Source organism: Cryptomeria japonica, chromosome 7 (genome assembly GCF_030272615.1).
Source record: "Cryptomeria japonica chromosome 7, Sugi_1.0, whole genome shotgun sequence".
Taxonomy (NCBI): domain Eukaryota; kingdom Viridiplantae; phylum Streptophyta; class Pinopsida; order Cupressales; family Cupressaceae; genus Cryptomeria; species Cryptomeria japonica.
The window spans coordinates 361,320,134-361,338,126 of NC_081411.1; the positions used below are offsets into that span (position 1 = coordinate 361,320,134).

The following is a 17,993-nucleotide window of genomic DNA, read 5'->3' on the forward strand; positions in this document are numbered from 1 at the left end:
TTTTCTTTTTTCTTTTTGGTTATAGTAAGCAAAAAATTCAGTTTTACCAAAAAAAAATAAAAAATTCAATTTTCTTCGTGTAGAATAATATATTTATCTCTTCTATTAATTATTTACTTGAAAAGAACATTTCAAATCTTTTATTATTTTTTTTAGTAAATGTTTATGTAATATCCAATAATATTACTTGAAAACCTTGTTTTATACTTTAATTTATTTAAAAAAATAATATTATAAAAAATAAAGATAAAGCATATTTAAGACATCTTTTACAAGATAGATATAGATATTATAAATATTTAAATATGTTTTTTTTTAATTTGTAGGAAATAAGAAATACAATGTAAATGTTTTTATTATTTGATTAATAAATCTGATTAAATGTAATTTAAATTATTTAATGATTTAATATTGAAATATTTAATTGTAAATGATGATTAAAAAGAAGGAGATAGGATATTGTTTAACATTTTTAATTATATATATGATTTAAAAAATATATATTTTATTATTACATATTATATAATAATCTAAATAAATTCAATTTAGTATTATATACTATTTTGATATAATTTTAACTATTAAATTTAGTTTTTATTTAATATTATATTCTATTTATGCTAGATATATTATATCGTTATTATTTATTTGTGTTTCACATAAATAAGATATATATATATATATATATATATATATATATATCATGTTTAATAATATACATTATTAAGTAAAAATATATTATAATTTTAAATATATAATATTAATTAAAGTTTTAAATATACTATTTATATTATTTATTTATATTCTTTAATTAAATATAAGTAAAACATTTATTTATAACTTTTTAGTTCATTGCATGCAAATATCTAGACTATCATCTACTACAACTAATAAATATAATTCAAATCATTTTATAACTGATAATATTTACTTACACAACTCTTTTTGTTTCCCTTCCCTTTCTCTATCTTTATCTCTCTAATCTATCTTTATTTTTAACTATTCCCCCTATCTTTTTTTAAAGTATCTCCTCTCCCTCTCTAGGTAATCTCTCCCTTTCTCTATGTATATATCTACTTATCCTTAACTTCTATTCTTTATCTACTCTTCTTATATCACCTCTTATGTCTTCATCTTTCTATCTCTCCACCCCCTCTTATTTTCACCCTCTTTCTAATGTTATTTTTCCAAATTCCTTTGACTCTCCCCTCCTTAACATCTCTCCTGTTTTATCAACACTATTAACAAACTTTATATGATTTAATACATAATATATTTGGATTATATAGATAGATGGACTGGTTTGCCATTAGGAATCTTGCCATTAAAGCGGGAAAGTGGGTTTGAAGGGAGGAGATGGATTGAATTGGTACGTTACGAGATCAGAGGAGCGATTGAAGGGAAAAATGTGGAGGTCTGTGTTGGCTGTAGGGAGCAGTCTTTTGGTTTTGGGTGAGGAAGGGGAAAAGCCCTGCTCCATCTCTGTCTACTGCAGTGATTGGGATGACCACCTCCAAAAGTTTCTTCCTCCACTGAAATGGTCCATTCCCCTTAAAGGTCTTTCAGAATTTTAGTTTTACTCTTTTTCCTAACATAATTTGTATTTGGTTATAACAATCTTTTCACCTATTCTGCTTCGAGGCACTGATTACTGTCATCAATAATTGATCTATGGAGGGCTCTTTATGAGAATAGTTATTGTGCTTCGAGGCGCTGATTGATTATGGTCAACAAGAATTGAATCATAGTGTGCTCTTTGTGAGCACAGATTTCCAACAACGATAGTTCGACCCTGTTGGGCGCTTTCCTCTAATTACATCTCACTCATTTGTTTGAATTTGACTGCAGATAACATGCGAGTTGTAGCTGCTGAAAGTGTGGCCAATTATGCGAGTGGAGAGATTGAGCCCTATATAGTGCTCAGCAGTTGTTCAGCTTTAGCCATGGGTTTGCTCGATATCTCCAAAAATAAATTAACCATTGTGGCGCAACTCACATACCATGAGGAGAATTCTTCGGCAAAGCTAGGTAATTTATCTTATTTATACATCGCTACTTCATTCTCATTTTTATTCGTTACGTAAATTGGCTCGCAAATATTCCACTCCGTTATAAAATAGTTTGACTACCATCTTTAAAGTGTATCTATGCAGCTCATTCATATTGGCCCCTGATCGGGAATTACATCATGGTAGTTTAAATAGCTGCATAAATAACTTCAATAATAAATATAAACTTTGCAGTGATCTTTAGATTGAATTACGACGAAGCAACCATGATAGACCTTTCTCTCGTCTCACTACTATGCTTCCTTAGATGGTACAATGGGTCCTGAGAAATGTCATGTAGCGTTTTCATCCGTCCAATATTTCAATATTTATTTAATAGCCAAGTTAATGGCTAAAGAAAAACACAGAAATGAAAGGGAGAAGTCAAAGAAATGTATTTTCAACAATAAACAAGACTGCAAGTCTAAAACTATTGCTCACTGTGTTGGTTCTATTGCTTACTGTGTTGATTCTTCCAAACAGGGTTTGGCACGAAAGCATTTGCTGTTGAAGTTATGGAAATGCTGTTTTAAAGATTGATCAAAGCAATATATGGTCTAAAACAAACCCCTCAAGCAAAGTCCCAAAATGGTAATGCATTTATAATTGTTTGTCATATCCCCTGCCAGTGTATGAGATCGCAGCCCTTGTGAGATAAAATTGCAGTCTTCAAAAACTCAGATCATAGCCTTTATAGCAATTAAGCTAGGGTCGACTGGGATTAAAGACTAACTATTGAATTAAGGGCTGACTTAGTCAAGGGAATTATTAGTGACATTTCAAGGAGCTGACTCAAATTAAAACGATTAAAATTGGTTATGACGACTAAGACTAATTAAAACCTGATTGAGAGGCCAACTAGAATTAGAGGAGATTAATACCAATTTATTTTTGGGCCGACTAGTTTTATTTAAAAGCAGGGCCGACTGATTTGATTAAGATTAATTACAGCGATTATCTATGAAGAGGTGCATCCCTTGCAAAGACAATAGCCTTAATGAAAGGGTGTGACCTCTTCTACTTTGAAGATATAAGAGGAAGGAAAAATCAATTGGACAATCATCCACGAAGGATAAAAAAGGGAATGATCAACGAAAATAAGCAGAAGTAGAATTGAACTCAGAACAGAACTTAAGGGATAAAGCTGATGGATAAGTAGAAATATAGATCTATGCTTATGTGTTCACGCAATAGAGATACTTGCGGAAATTATTGAGTAATCTTAAAGCTCTTTCTAATATAAATAGGCAATGGAAGATTCCTATGATAGTCCCTTCTGAATTTAGAGAAACAGGTTGCAAAACAAAAAGGCCGATTAACCTTTTGTGTTCATGAGAGGTGAAGAGCCGACATACCTGCCATCGAGTATGTCACCCATAGGGGGTTAAACCTCGTGGGCCAGGAGGTGTATGTGTGCTCTCGAGCTTAGTGGAGGGAGGTAGTCTTTATACTCTTATCAAGCATGCTACCCATTGGGGTCAAGCCTCACGGGTTGTGAGGCTGTTTAGTGCTCCTAGGCTTGATCAAGGAGGACAGTTACCTTTCAAGCTGAACTGAGCGATGGAAGGGTGGCCCACCTTCCATGCTCTCGCATTTCAAGGCCAACCAACCTTGAGACTGCGGTTTGCAAATGTTTCAACGAATTCTTAATGAAACTATTATCGAAACCTACTTTTAAAAGGCAATGACTTATTTGGGATTTCAATACGAATGATGTTTATGGATACCATTAGTTTACTAAAGATTAGTATGATATATGATATTATGGCTTATGATTTAATGTCAATTTCCAATGACTTATATTGTGTGCAGGACCTAGACCCGGTTTTCTCTTATGAAAGGCATTTCAGTCAGTAAATTTGTATTCTCATATGTTCTTTACTTCTTATTCTAATTGAAATCGTGGGTTTAGGGCAAAATATAGTAATATCCCCGAAAGGGACATTACATTGTTGCATTATCTTTGTGGCGTAGAACTTTAGCAATATAACCAAAACAATCTTGTTTATACTAAAGTATGCAAAAGGTTTGCTTGGGGAATCCAAAGTAAAGGATTGCTTCAATGTAGACAAGTCTCAAACTATAGATAAACCTATCCTTATTGGCGCTTCTATTGCTTTATCCTCAAAACCCCAACACCTGCCATAATGTCATTAATGGTCAGTTTTGGAGCCATAAATTCCAATAATGGGAATTTTTCCTGCCCATAATAATTGTTCAAATTTGGAGTTGCAGATTTACATTGTGGTCGACCCATTATTGTTGTATAGAAGTAAATGGTTAAATACATCCATTTAGGAGGCATCATGGATGCTTAATCATATTCCTTCCAGAATGCATTGTGAGCATTTGTGTTCAAGTGTGGATTTGAGGATGAAAGCTCACAAATCTATTAGAGATCAATTGATGAAACCCCTTTGACTTCAAAGGTTAGAGGATGCCATCCCTTTGGTTGGCGGACGATCTTGCTCAAAGGTTGCATTAGAGCTTTATTGTTCTTAGATTCAACTACATTGTATTGGTGTTTTTTGCAGTAAGTATGCTCACAATAGTTTAATGTTGTTATGTTTGATGGAGTTATAAATCTATTTTGCATGTATTTTTAGATTCTATGTACTAAGGAAAGAATCGGGAGTTACATTTGTTATTTGTCGAGATATTGTTTAGAATGCAATAGTAATAATGTGATGTAAACAATGATTAAATTTGAGTTTGATAAGATTTTTTTAAAGGCAAGCATTGGTAGGGAGGGAAGCTCCCATGTATTTAAGAGTTTGATAAGAATTGAGTTAAATATTAAATTTTGATATCATTTGTCCCAATAGTAACATGAACATAGGTGATGTTGATAGTAAGTGGAGAACAATGGGCAGATTTATTGATTGTCCTCTTTGATCCATCTTTCTACAATAAAAAAGGGCTTTCTTGTACTAGAGACTCAAACTTCACTTAAGGAAGATATTACTGGTAATCATGTGAATATAAAGACTTCCCATAGAGATCCAAAAGATGACACCTTTTTTATATTTCATGAAAATAAGAGGAGTTAGAGTTATAGTGGGACAAAGGAAGTAGGATTCGCAACCCCAAATTGGCAAGCAAAACCTCATTCCAATTGAGACATCTAAAAAAGAGGAGATTGTCATAATGTGCAAGGAGTACCAAGCTAAATTAGGATGGACAAAGGTTGTTGAGGAAGAGATCACTGAACATGGGAAAGAGAAAAGGTTCTTACAATAGGTAGAGCATTTAGGGTTAGAGCTACAATTGGCACCAAAATATAAATCATTTTTAAATACACTATGTGGGAACAACTCAAAGGAAGAGTCATAGAAGAAAGGATATAATACATTCCCTCAGAGAACCACGTCACCATTGGTTACAAAGAAGAACTCAAAAGAAAAAGAAAAAGACTTTATTTTTCTTGTAGAGAATTCAAAAGAGGTACTTGAAATTGGTGAGCTACTCAAAATCTGGCGTTGTGGCTGACAGAGCGTGTTTGCAATGGAGGACCACGACATTGAAAATGAACTCAAAAGAAAAAGACTTTATTTTTCTTGTAGAGAACCACAAACCTTGGGTTATGGGTGCCTTGGTAAAAGCATTAGAATCAAAATCTAACTATACTAGAGTGATACTGATGATGAATAATGAAAATCGAGCTCAATCGAGTGACTTACTTTAAATAGATGCTATCTTCAAGAATCTTGGAGAATGCATTAGAAGCTAGAAATCACTTTGAAAAGTAGCATATGAGTCCTATAGACCATTTGAGCTCATTGGCAACGTTAAATAACCCTTTTGACAAGGCTAACACTCACTGAACTTGAAATAGAAAAAAAACTTTATTTTTCTTGTAGGGAATTCAAAAGAGGTACTTGAAATTGGCGAGCTACTCAAAATTTGGCGATGTGGCTGACAGAGCGTGTTTGCAAAGGAGGACCATGACACTGAAAATGAACTCAAAAGAAAAAGACTTTATTTTTCTTGTAGAGAACCACAAACCTTGGGTTATGGGTGCCTTGGTAAAAGCATTAGAATCAAAATCTATCTATACTCGAGTGATATCGATGATGAATAATGAAAATTGAGTTCAATTGAGTGACTTACTTTAAATAGATGCTATCTTCAAGAATCTTGGAGAATCAAAATCTAACTATACTCAAAATTTGGTGATGTGGTTGACAAAGCGTGTTTGCAAAGGAGGACCAAGAAACCGAAAATGAACTCAAAAGAAAAAGACTTTATTTTTCTTGTAGAGCCACAAACCTTGGGTTATGGGTGCCTTGGTAAAAGCATTAGAATCAAAGTCATAGAAGAAATGTATTAGAGAGCCACGTTACCATTGGTTACAAAGAACTCAAAAGAAAAAGAAAAAGACTTTATTTTTCTTGTAGGGAATTCAAAAGAGGTACTTGAAATTGGCGAGCTACTCAAAATCTGGCGATGTGGTTGACAGAGCGTGTTTGCAAAGGAGGGCCACAACACTGAAAATGAACTCAAAAGAAAAAGACTTTATTTTTCTTGTAGAGAACCACAAACCTTGGGTTATGGGTGCCTTGGTAAATGCATTAGAATCAAGGTCATAGAAGAAATGTATTAGAGAGCCACGTCACCATTGGTTACAAAGAACTCAAAAGAAAAAGAAAAAGACTTTATTTTTCTTGTAGGGAATTCAAAAGAGGTACTTGAAATTGGCGAGCTACTCAAAATCTGGCGATGTGGCTAACAGAGCGTGTTTGCAAAGGAGGGCCACGACACTGAAAATGAACTCAAAAGAAAAAGACTTTATTTTTCTTGTAGAGAACCACAAACCTTGGGTTATGGGTGCCTTGGTAAAAGCATTAGAATCAAAATCTAACTATACTAGAGTGATACCGATGATGAATAATGAAAATTGAGCTCAATTGAGTGACTTACTTTAAATAGATGCAGTTGGTTGAAAATTTTGTACACTTGGGGAAATATACAAAATTGTGGTTTCAACCATAGTGTGTGAGTAAAACTCTTCTAATTAAGGGAAGACTCCCCCTATCTAACTACAACTGAAAATAAAATAGGATGGGACAGCAATCTTTCTTCTTCTTTCAAGAAAGACAATATCCTTTTCTCTTCACAGAAAAGGATAGCGATTTGATATAAACAACAGTAACCACTTTCAAAATAAAATGAGAGAAAGGAAATGAAGTTTCCTGAAAGCGCAAAGACTTCCGTCACTTACTTCGGACGGGACAACAATATCAAGCTCAAAGACTTGATTATGTGAAGTCCTATCTACCCTTATGCTATAAAGAACAAATTATAACAGCTCAAAGACTGGAATATCTTATTCTTTTCTACTTAAAACAATGGGAAGCAGTATAAGCTCAAAGACTTACAACTATTTCTCACAGAATCTATTCCTAAATTCTCTTAAGAACAAGTGAAAGCACAAAGACTTGCAGCTTCTCTCAACAGAATATTTATTTTAATCTATATTAACCTCAAATACTTGCAGCACAAAGACTGCAAATCAAATGTGATTAAGCTCTTTAAGAAACACTTGCAAGAAAGATAATATAGAACACAAACTCAAGTATGTAGCACAAACACTCAAAGCTCGAACAATTTCCTTCTATTCCTTTCAATTCTTGAATTTACACATGAAAGCTCAAAGACTTCTTTGTTGTAAATTTGGTAGAGTTTTTGTTTGCTTTCCAAAAAGATAAAAATTACAATAGACCCCTCGAGTATTTATAGAAGAGGAGCCTTGAGAAAAAGGTGGGAGGATCCTAACTAACTTGAGAGATTCTCTCAACCACCAAGACTTATTCAATAACTAACTAAGACTTATTCCAACTACAGTCTTAATTGAACACAACTTGTAGTTGCTTTATATGTAATTACAAAAGTGCAAGTAATAAGTTAACTTGCAATTACAAAGTTATTTTTTTACATGTAATTTGTCAAAACAAAATTACAAATGCATAGCTAAAACTATTCCACGTGTCTAAAGACACGACTCTAACTGCATCATCCTTTGTCTATGATGATCTTCATGTCACTTCAGGATGCTAGAACTTGAAGTATTCTGGATTGGTAAAGACATCTTGAACCGGAACGGGAACTTGCATCCTTGTTTTCTTGCTTGGGGTAGTATTGTCTTTTCAGGAGGGAAAGGGTTGCCTTCCTCTTTTTATGTCATGACCATCTTTGTCTTGAAAGCATTCTATGTTCTCAACCATGAATTCTTATTGTATCTCTTCTTTGTATCATCCTCCAATCTTGAAATCTGCTTGCAAAATAAGGCCCATGCCTTAATTCATTGATTTGGTAGGTCGTGTGTGCAAACCGGACTGACAAGGAAGAGATAAATTGATGCGAAAATGGGCTCACAAGTGAATTTCGGGTTTTGGAAGCTGCATTACATGTGTGGGATAAACAAGAGCATTAACTTGCAATTTCAGGGAACAAACATGCAACTTCATATGTGTAACGGGTAAACACAAGTTTGCACTTGTAATTGGACCATTAAGACTCATTTTCAAGTGTTTTTTGAGTGCATTTTGGACCAATTTCCGGTTCTGGATGGTTGACCGCAGGTAGACTTTAAATGGGAAAAATGAATGAAGGTATGAAATGAGTAGATGAAATGGTATGTACGGATGATGGAAATGAATATGAAAAGATTTTGGGAAGATCATCTTCAAGAAAATGGGAAGAACTTTCAACATGCAATCCGGTTCCAAAAACCCGATTTTGAAAGGATAGGTATTTCTCATCTTTGCAACTTGGAATTTCAACAAAAGATGGTTAAATCTTTTATCCGTAAGGGAAGAACAATTATTTTCATCCAACTTGTAATCGGGATTTAAAATCCCGAATACAAGTAAAGAGGGAAAACGGGGAAGAACAATGCAATTCTAAAATTGCTAATCAAGGGGGAAAATCTCTCTCACAAAAAATCGATTTTTGGGGAAGAACCAACCATTTACAACTAGAAAGTAAAAACAAGAAAACAAGAAAATGAAACAAAGAAAGAAAAGAAATCAAACCTTGCTTCAAATTGAAAATGCCTCTTCAAAAAGATGATCAATCTTTGAAAGAAGGAAGGAGAACTCTTAAAAAGAAATTAACCGCATTCCAAAACCCTAGCCACGTTTTTGAAAAAATGCCCAAAACTGAAAAACGTGGCAGCAAATGCATGAAAAATAGCATGGAAAATGGCCAAGACTCTTTCTAACCTCAATGCCTTAGCATACCAAGCCAAAACGATTCATAACATTGCTGATTCGTGGCATTCCAAATGGCAAAAAACCTTGGTTTTTTGAAAAAACGTGGCTGCTGTTATAAAGCTAAAAACCAGCAATCTTAAGCTCCATGTGGCGTGAAAGGTGTTTGAAAATGCATGGAAATAGGAAGGAATCCAAAATGCCTTCTATCTCCCAAAAAATCTCCACAAAAATTTGCCTAAAATCCTAAAAAAAAACGTTTTTCCTTGCAATTCGGGTTTTTTGGAACCAATAACAAGTTCGAAATGCATTGAAACAATGAAAATTGGGTTTTTTAGAAGATATAACAAGTTTAAAATTTCACTTTTTTAACATGTTGGGCAAAATCGGGATTTTTTGGCCAAATAGCAAGTTTAAAATGTCAAAAATGCACTTTATAAGCAAAATCGGGTTTTTTGGACCAAATAGCAAGTTTAAAATTGTCACTTTATTTCATTTCTAGGCAAAATTGGGTTTTGGAGAGAGATGTGCAAGTTTTAATTACTTGTAAAGGGAAAATAAAATCCCTACAACAAGTTATACTTGCTTGCACATATGTAATGGGGATTTAAAATCCCTATTACATGTAAAAACCATTAAAGTAGGGGTTTTTGGAGAGAACTACAAGTTTACTTGTAATTTAGCCAAAAAATCCCTATTTTAACTAAACAAGCCAAAAAACAAAAAAAATAATAAAAACAACAAAGGGGAAATTTAAAACAAATTACAAGTTTTCATTTTTTAATAAAAGTGCACATGTAATAAGCTGAAAATTCCCCTACAAAGACAAAAACAATGGACATCATTAAAACTTGCAGTTTGAAGAAAATTCTCCACTTGCAGTTGGGATTTTAAAACCCGAAATTGAAGGAAAGACATAGCAAACGAACCTAGAATTCGACGAAATTCGAAACGTAGTTCGAGGATGGACTGAGGATTAAGCCAGTCCAAGGATTAGTCGAAATTCTGCCTCGGGAAGTGTACCATAGAGTTTTTTTTTTTTTTTTCATTTTTTCACAAAAAGTTTCATGTAATGGTCCTTCATTTTTGAAAACAAAAATGAGGACAACAGATGCTATCTTCAAGAATCTTGGAGAATCAAAATCTAACTATACTAGAGTGATACCGATGATGAATAATGAAAATTGAGCTCAACTGAGTGACTTACTTTAAATAGATGCTATCTTCAAGAATCTTGGAGAAAAGGTTCTTACAACAGGTAGAACATTTAGGGTTAGAGCTACAATTGGCACCAAAATATAAATCATTTTTAAAGACACTGTGTGGGAACAACTCAAAGGAAGAGTCATAGAAGAAAGGATATAATACATTACCTCAGAGAATCACGTCACCATTGGTTACAAAGAAGAACTCAAAAGAAAAAGGAAAAGACTTTTTTTTTCTTGTAGAGAATTCAAAAGAGGTACTTGAAATTGGCGAGCTACTCAAAATTTGGCGATGTGGCTGACAGAGCGTGTTTGCAAAGGAGGACGATGACACCGAAAATGAACTCAAAAGAAAAAGACTTTATTTTTCTTGTAGAGAACCACAAACCTTGGGTTATGGGTGCCTTGGTAAAAGCATTAGAATCAAAATCTTACTATACTAGAGTGATACCGATGATGGATAATGAAAATCGAGCTCAATCGAGTGACTTACTTTAAATAGATGCTATCTTCAAGAATCTTGGAGAATAAATTAGAAGCTAGAAATCACTTTGAAAAGTAGCATATGAGTCCTATAGACCATTTGAGCTCATTGGCAACGTTAAATAACCCTTTTGACAAGGCTAACACTCACTGAGAAAGCCAGAGCTATCTACAGAGCTGAAGTGATTGAAAATGAGGATATTACATATTGTTCAATACAATATACTATGTTGATTGAATACATTTGAGTTACAAAATAAAGACTATGTTTCTTACCATATAATGAGTTAGTACGTAGGTCCACCACCACCATGCTTCCTGTTGTCCACACATGCTTTCCTTCAAATTCAGACTTATGCTTCCTAATCTGAAAAATCTATAGAGACTCACTAATGGTAACAATGAGTTGCTTGCCTTCTTGGCCATGTGGAATGATAAGTCTATTAGCAGCTATTAAATTGAACTCATCAAAATCTTCAAATTGTGTGTACTTCACAATACATTCTGTTTGGAGTCCTTTGTGTATGACACCTAAGTCTCACATATTATAATGCTTTAACTAACCTATAGCTAATTGAAAGGATTCCCTTTCCATATCGTAACATGTTTTGTGCAAGGTTTTGATTTTGAAACAACTGCCTTTTTAAGGCAATATTGGTGCAGCTTGACATGTTTTGTGCAAGTTTTTCATTAATACTTGCAGCCTTTGTTGTTGGGAGGTGCTTAAAACTAAAGTGTTGTTGGTGTTTTATCTTAGTTTTAAATTATCAGTTTTGTGTCCTGTTTGTGTTTCAGCCTCATGATAATTAGAGTTATGAGGTACAATAGAATATCAACTTTTTAAGTCCATCTAGAGGTAAAGATGAACAAAGTTATTGCAGAAGACAATGTTATCTTTTGTTTTAAGCTTCCTTGACTTAAATTATCGTAAACAGTTTCCTGTCACCTTTGCATTATTTTAGTACAGCTTTCAATTTTGAAGCCTTACAATTTTACATGCTTTTCTCTTATATTGGAATGGTTCCTTTGACAGGCATATATGATATTTTTATAAACTCGGCAGTCATGTGGTTCATTCTATTTCTTTTGCAGAATGTCTTCTTACTAATGGGCCAACAACCATAGCTTTGGTGTCTGGGAAGATTCTTCTCATGTACCATCATCATGTTAGAGACTCCAAGCATTTCCATGATGAATACAAAGCTGTTGAACCTATGTGGATTGCATATATTTTGAATATTGATCAAATATGTGTGGATGCTGATATACGATTACTTTTTGCACATGATGGGAACTCTGCATGTACTCCTGAAGTTGTTTTGGGAATCTCTAATGTTTCTAAGAGCCTTATGTCTTGTCAACGGGCAAATCAGAATTTGAGAAGGTAATTCTCTTTTTGACTTTTTAAGAGAAAATTTATGGTTCTAGGTTGAGTATCCTTGTCATGGAGCACATTAATTTTTTTTGGCAATGTTCAATATGGATTGATCAAAGTAAAGAAAGAAGAACACACAAATGCATAGATTTTTGTTTTGATTCCTCACTTTTTGCCCTGCATGCACACAATCTTATCATCTTTGTATCTCTAATTATGTGGCATTATTTTTCTAATTCAGTCACCCAAAAGCTATTCTAGGGTCACATGCACAACACAATACATTAGATGCTATGGCAAATAGAAATGGTGGTTGAATATTGAATGCATGAACTTTTGTGTTTGATTCCAAATACAAGATATAATTTTTTAAGGTAGAAGGCCTTTTTTAACCACTAGACAGACTGATTTGAACGTTGTCGTGGTTGGAAGCAACCATTCAGAGCTAACTCATAATATTAACGACTAAGTAAACCTTGTTGCTCTATATCTAGATCCTCTCAACCTTCCCTAATTTTATGGTTGTGAGAGAGCTTGAATCTGAAGTTGCTTTGCCTTACTTTATGTAATATCCCGAACAATTTTTTTTTTGATTTTAACAGTTTTACAAGCACACCAACACCCGTTAGGGTTAGAATAATAAAATCTAAACCAGCTGAAAGGAACCTTTCACCTTTTGATCACCGAAAGCCCAAGTTGGGAGGGTGAAAGCATACGGTGGTAGGGGATCGTTAGATGCAAACTTCTGAAAATGCTTATTACAATAATGGGCGGCAAGCCAACCCCTTCCACTTTCCAGCGGATAAAACAAGGAAACTTGGCGGTAAACCAACCAAGTAAACAAGAACACACTCAAGCACAAATCACTCTACTGCGATATTTTGGTGGGAGGACTTATTACTAAACAAATTCAACTCAACCGCGTATGCAGCAGGAGGACAATACAAAGAAATTACAAATCAACTCTACAACTTATGCAGCGGGAGGACATGAATGAAAATTACAATCACTCTACCGCTTGTGCAGCGGAGGGACAGTATTACAGAGACAAATGTAGGCGGCAAGCCAACCTCTTCCACTTTTCAACAGGGATTTGCTTTACAATCCAGAAATGGCTGTTAGTACTACTATCCAGCCTTACAATAAAGATATACAATGCATAGAAAAGAGAGATTATACTGTCCAATACTGATGAATACCTCCAAGCTTAACACAATTAGCAAACTCAAACACACCCATAAAGAAATAACACACCATTGATCACTAAACTGAAAATACAGTCTGCTGTTCGCATAACACGCAGAAAACAGCCACTACCAAATTCACTATTATGCTCATAACTCGCCTAAAACTTCACGGAATGACACAAGAATAGAAGCAAGCTATAACTGAGGTGATACGAACACCACCAACAACCGGCACACAACTCGACGCAGCCAAGGAATGGTATGATCAGCAGCAGAAAATCGATTTGCAACCAAAAATCAGAATTGCACACCAAAAGCGACGCCAAAGTAGAAGAAGGATCGCCCTCCAAATACGCTTCCAACGTTGCATAGGCAGGGAGATATGAACCAATCTTTGCTTCAGCCACACAAAAACCAGCAACACTAAAAAAACCACACCACACTGAAAAATCTGAAAATGCACACTGAAAAGTTCACCAACGATCCACCACTCAGCTAGGTACTATGTCTCAAGTACGAAATTGGCAAAACTAGGGAGCCACAACTCTGAAGCTCAAGTTCATTCACCATTCCGGCAACATAACAATATAATTTCTTCAAGATACCCAAATGAGGAGCCCATCCCTTGTATTTATAGATTTCTCCATCTGAAATTCAAATGCAAATGGTGCCAAACTCACTTGAAATTCATTTCATTTCATTACATGTCCCCCTCAAGACATGGTGTCCCCCTTTTCCAGCCTCCCTAGTTGAACTTTGCCAAGGAACACAAGTTCGAACTTGAGGGAATGTTATAGTGTAAAACGATTCATTTGGGTGCCCACTTGACGTAGGAAATAAAATGTGACTTAGGATAAATGATATAATTTTTCCTTCCTAAGTTATACCTCCAAAAATATTCAGTGAAATAATCAAATATCAAACTTTAGAATAAAGCAATAATATTTAATTAAAAATTATAAATCAACCACTCATTGCTGCCAGGTCAAACCATGTGAACTGAAGTGTAGAAAACACTAATCTGAACTGGATTAGTTAAATTAGTGATAGGATCCTTAAACAAACAACCAATAATGATTGACTTGACTAAACAATGACAATAGAGGAGATTATCAAGGCTGCCAACAGGGATATGAAACAAGAGCAAGTAGTGACAGGTATGTATTTGGTACTTTCTGATCTAATATTATAATATGATAAAACAACATCTTCCATATCATAATCATATTTGAATATCACTGAATTTGAACTGCTGAATGTAATGTTAATTAAATTGATGGCAATAGTAACATAAAAATGAAGAAGCAATTTAAAGACAATTTCACATAATATCACTATTTTAACATATTATATATTTACATCTCTATCAATGAATTCAAGGATGAATGAGGCAATCAAAATTCAGTTTGCGCAATTTGTTATCATATTGTAAGGGAATAATGGCAGATAATGATTAATGCAAATTAATACTAACAGGAAGCATTAATGACAATATAAAGTAATGGGATTTGTGACAACTATGATTATCATAATAGAATTAAATAACGAATATGATTGGAATAACATAAATGGTTTTTTACATATGAGGGACCCTCTCTCAAGTATGCCACTCCATGGTGGATGCCTAACCCTTGCCACGTGGAGCCAAGGGGGATGTAGCATCTGCTCTTGGGCTAGAGAAAGGAGGTGGTTGAGGTAAGAGGGAACGTGTTAGTTTTAGCAATCAAATTAGTAGTGTAGAACAGAAAATCAGAATGCAAAGTAAATTATATTCATAACATACATGTACCCTGGGAAAACCTCCCTCTTGGAGGAAAAACCCAGCAACCAAAGATCTCAGATCTGATTAGAATAAACACAGTAGCAGATTACAAACGTTAACCCCTTTAGGGCATACAACAACAAGAGCGAACTTATTTGAAGATGAAGGATTGAATGTGTATGCAGATCACAGTTACTGTTAGCCGAATTGAGACTGAATTTGGCAGACCTAAGGTGCTTCACCCAGTCTGAATCAAGTTCGGCAGCCCAACAATGTCTTCGTTGATGATGAATTGGTGTTTGCTTGGCCTTGAGTGGGTTCGCTCAGCATGAACAAAAATTCGACAGAGTTTAGGCAGGTTCGGATGTGTAGAATTAGATTCACTAAGCCTTAGAACAGGTTTGCTCCTCCTTGCACAGATTCACTGTCATAGATAAATGCCCTAGTGCAGATATATGTTGCTGAAGATGCCCGCTGCTGATCAGAGATGGTTTGCAGGAGATAGATTCGCTTGTGTCAATGATTTCTTTGAGATCCTCAAGTCTCCTTTCATATATAGGAGATCATACACACAATAACCCTTGGTCGGCCTTGAGCATTTTGGTCCCAAGATACAATATAATTTAAATGCATTTACAAGTTACATGAATAGGTCTTGACCTATCATGTCATCACAAGTTACATATATCATAAAAGTTACACCCATTGCCCAAATAGGGCCTGACCCAAATAGGGTTTACATAATAAAGTAAAATATCAAAATGTTAAGGCCGACAAGCCACTTAGCATTTTGTGTACTAGGTCGGCCCTAGAAGGGATCCGACCTAGCTACACATCAACACTCCCTCTTAGCTAGGGAGGATTCCTTTTGAATGACCAAATCACATAGTGATTACCACCATGGCTACTCCCATGGATGAGACATACCATAGCTACTCCTAGAGGGTGAACAAGTACACTATGATACCCACCATACCTACTCGTAGAGGGTGGGTCCACCATGCCTACTCGTAGAGTGTGGAAGAGTGCTTTCATCTCAACCTTCACCCAGAGAAGGGTGCATTACCACCATGCCTACTCGCAGAGGGTGGCTCCACCATGCCTACTCGCAGAGGGTGGAATGAGGGCTTTCACCTCAAACTTCTCCCAGAGAAGAATGCATTAACCAAAAGATGTGGCTTCCTCTAAAGCTGAAAGAAACAGGCTCCCTCTAAGCCAAACAAGCTCCCTCTGAAGCTAAAGATGTCAAGCTCCCTCTGCCATTTTCCCTTTTAGAAAAGGAAGTCTTCATTTGACCTTTGCTCCTCCTGAGATGTCCCTATGCCAACTTCTGCAGAAGAAGCAAGAGGAGCAGTCCTGAATTTGCAGTCTCGAGCAAACTGACCATACTTGTCACACTTAAAGAACTGGATGTGAGATAAGTCCTTCCTTTTTGATTTAGGGGCAGGATTTGAGTCTCTGTCCCTATCCCACTTTCTGCCTTTGCCTTTGTTTATATGCGAAGCAAGGACTTGATTTTTCACATCATAATGATCACACTCAATTCCTCTTGCGATCAACCGTGATTCTTCTTGAATACAATCGGCACGAAGGCGATCAAACTTGGGAAATTTGGATCTCCCACTTATGCCTTGGATAAATGGCTCCCAAGAGTGAGGAAGGCCTTTCAACGCTAGCATGACAAGATCCTTGTCCATGACTTCATCTCCAATGGCACTAAGCTGATCTCTTAATAATGCAATCTTCATGAAGAAGGATATGACAGATTCTCCTTTCGCCATCTTGACTTGATGAAGTTGTTGATGCAATGCAAGTGCTCTACTTGTGTTGTTGATCTCATACATCCCCTCCAATGTCTTGAACATATCTCCGGCTGAAGGCATCTTGGAGATGATGGGAACAAGATGATCTTTCATGGAGTCAATGAGGATCTTCTTGGCTTTGACTGCATTCTTCTTGAATTGGAGTTTCTCCTCTTGATCTTCAGGCTCAGGCTGATCTTTTCCTTCTACAAATTGAAGTAGATCGTTTTCTTCAAGTGCAAGAAGAACTTGAACCTTCCAAGAGGTAAAGTTCAAGGCCTTGTCAAGTCTGTCTTCAACCTTTAAACCTGTCACCATCTCGAGTGAAATAATAACAACAGACTGAATGTGAGAGGTTACTGTTAATCTGATTGCACTAATACAAACCAGGCTCTGATACCATGTTAGTTTTAGCAATCAGATTAGTAGTATAGAACAGAAAATTAGAATGCAAAGTAAATCATACGGATAACACACATGTACCCTGGGAAAACCTCCCTCTTGGAGGAAAAACCCAGCAACCAACGATCTTAGATCTGATTAGAATAAACACAACAGTAGATTACAAACGTTAACCCCTTTGGGGCACACATCAACAAGAGCGAACTTATCTGAAGATGAAGAATTGAACGTGTATGCGGATCACAAATACTGTCAGCCGAATTGAGACTGAATTCGGTAGACCTAAGGTGCTTTGCCCAGTCTGAATCAAGTTCGGCAGCCCAACAATGTCTTCGCTGATGATGAATTGGTGTTCGCTTGGCCTTGAGTGGGTTCACTTAGCATGAACAGATTTTCGACAGAGTTTAGGTAGGTTCGGATGTGCAAAATTAGATTCACTAAGCCTTAGAACAGGTTTGCTCCTTGCACAGATTCGTTGTCATAGATAAATGCCCTAGTGCAGATATATGTTGCTGAAG

At 35.5% G+C, this 17,993-nt stretch overlaps 1 protein-coding gene across 2 annotated transcripts in view; it reads left to right on the forward strand.

Moving 5' to 3' along the window:
• Positions 1-1,215: 1,215 nt before the first annotated feature.
• The window catches only part of LOC131049802 (uncharacterized), a 177,439-nt gene continuing 160,661 nt past the window's right edge, over positions 1,216-17,993 (forward strand). The window contains exons 1-3 of one of the 2 annotated variants that reach the window (XM_057983877.2): positions 1,216-1,557; positions 1,849-2,028; positions 12,040-12,331. In XM_057983877.2, the coding sequence (XP_057839860.2) occupies positions 1,407-1,557; positions 1,849-2,028; positions 12,040-12,331 (623 nt within the window). In that variant the 5' untranslated portion in view covers positions 1,216-1,406. The remainder of the gene's footprint in view (positions 1,558-1,848; positions 2,029-12,039; positions 12,332-17,993) is intronic. The other variant, XM_057983876.2, reaches the window with a different exon arrangement.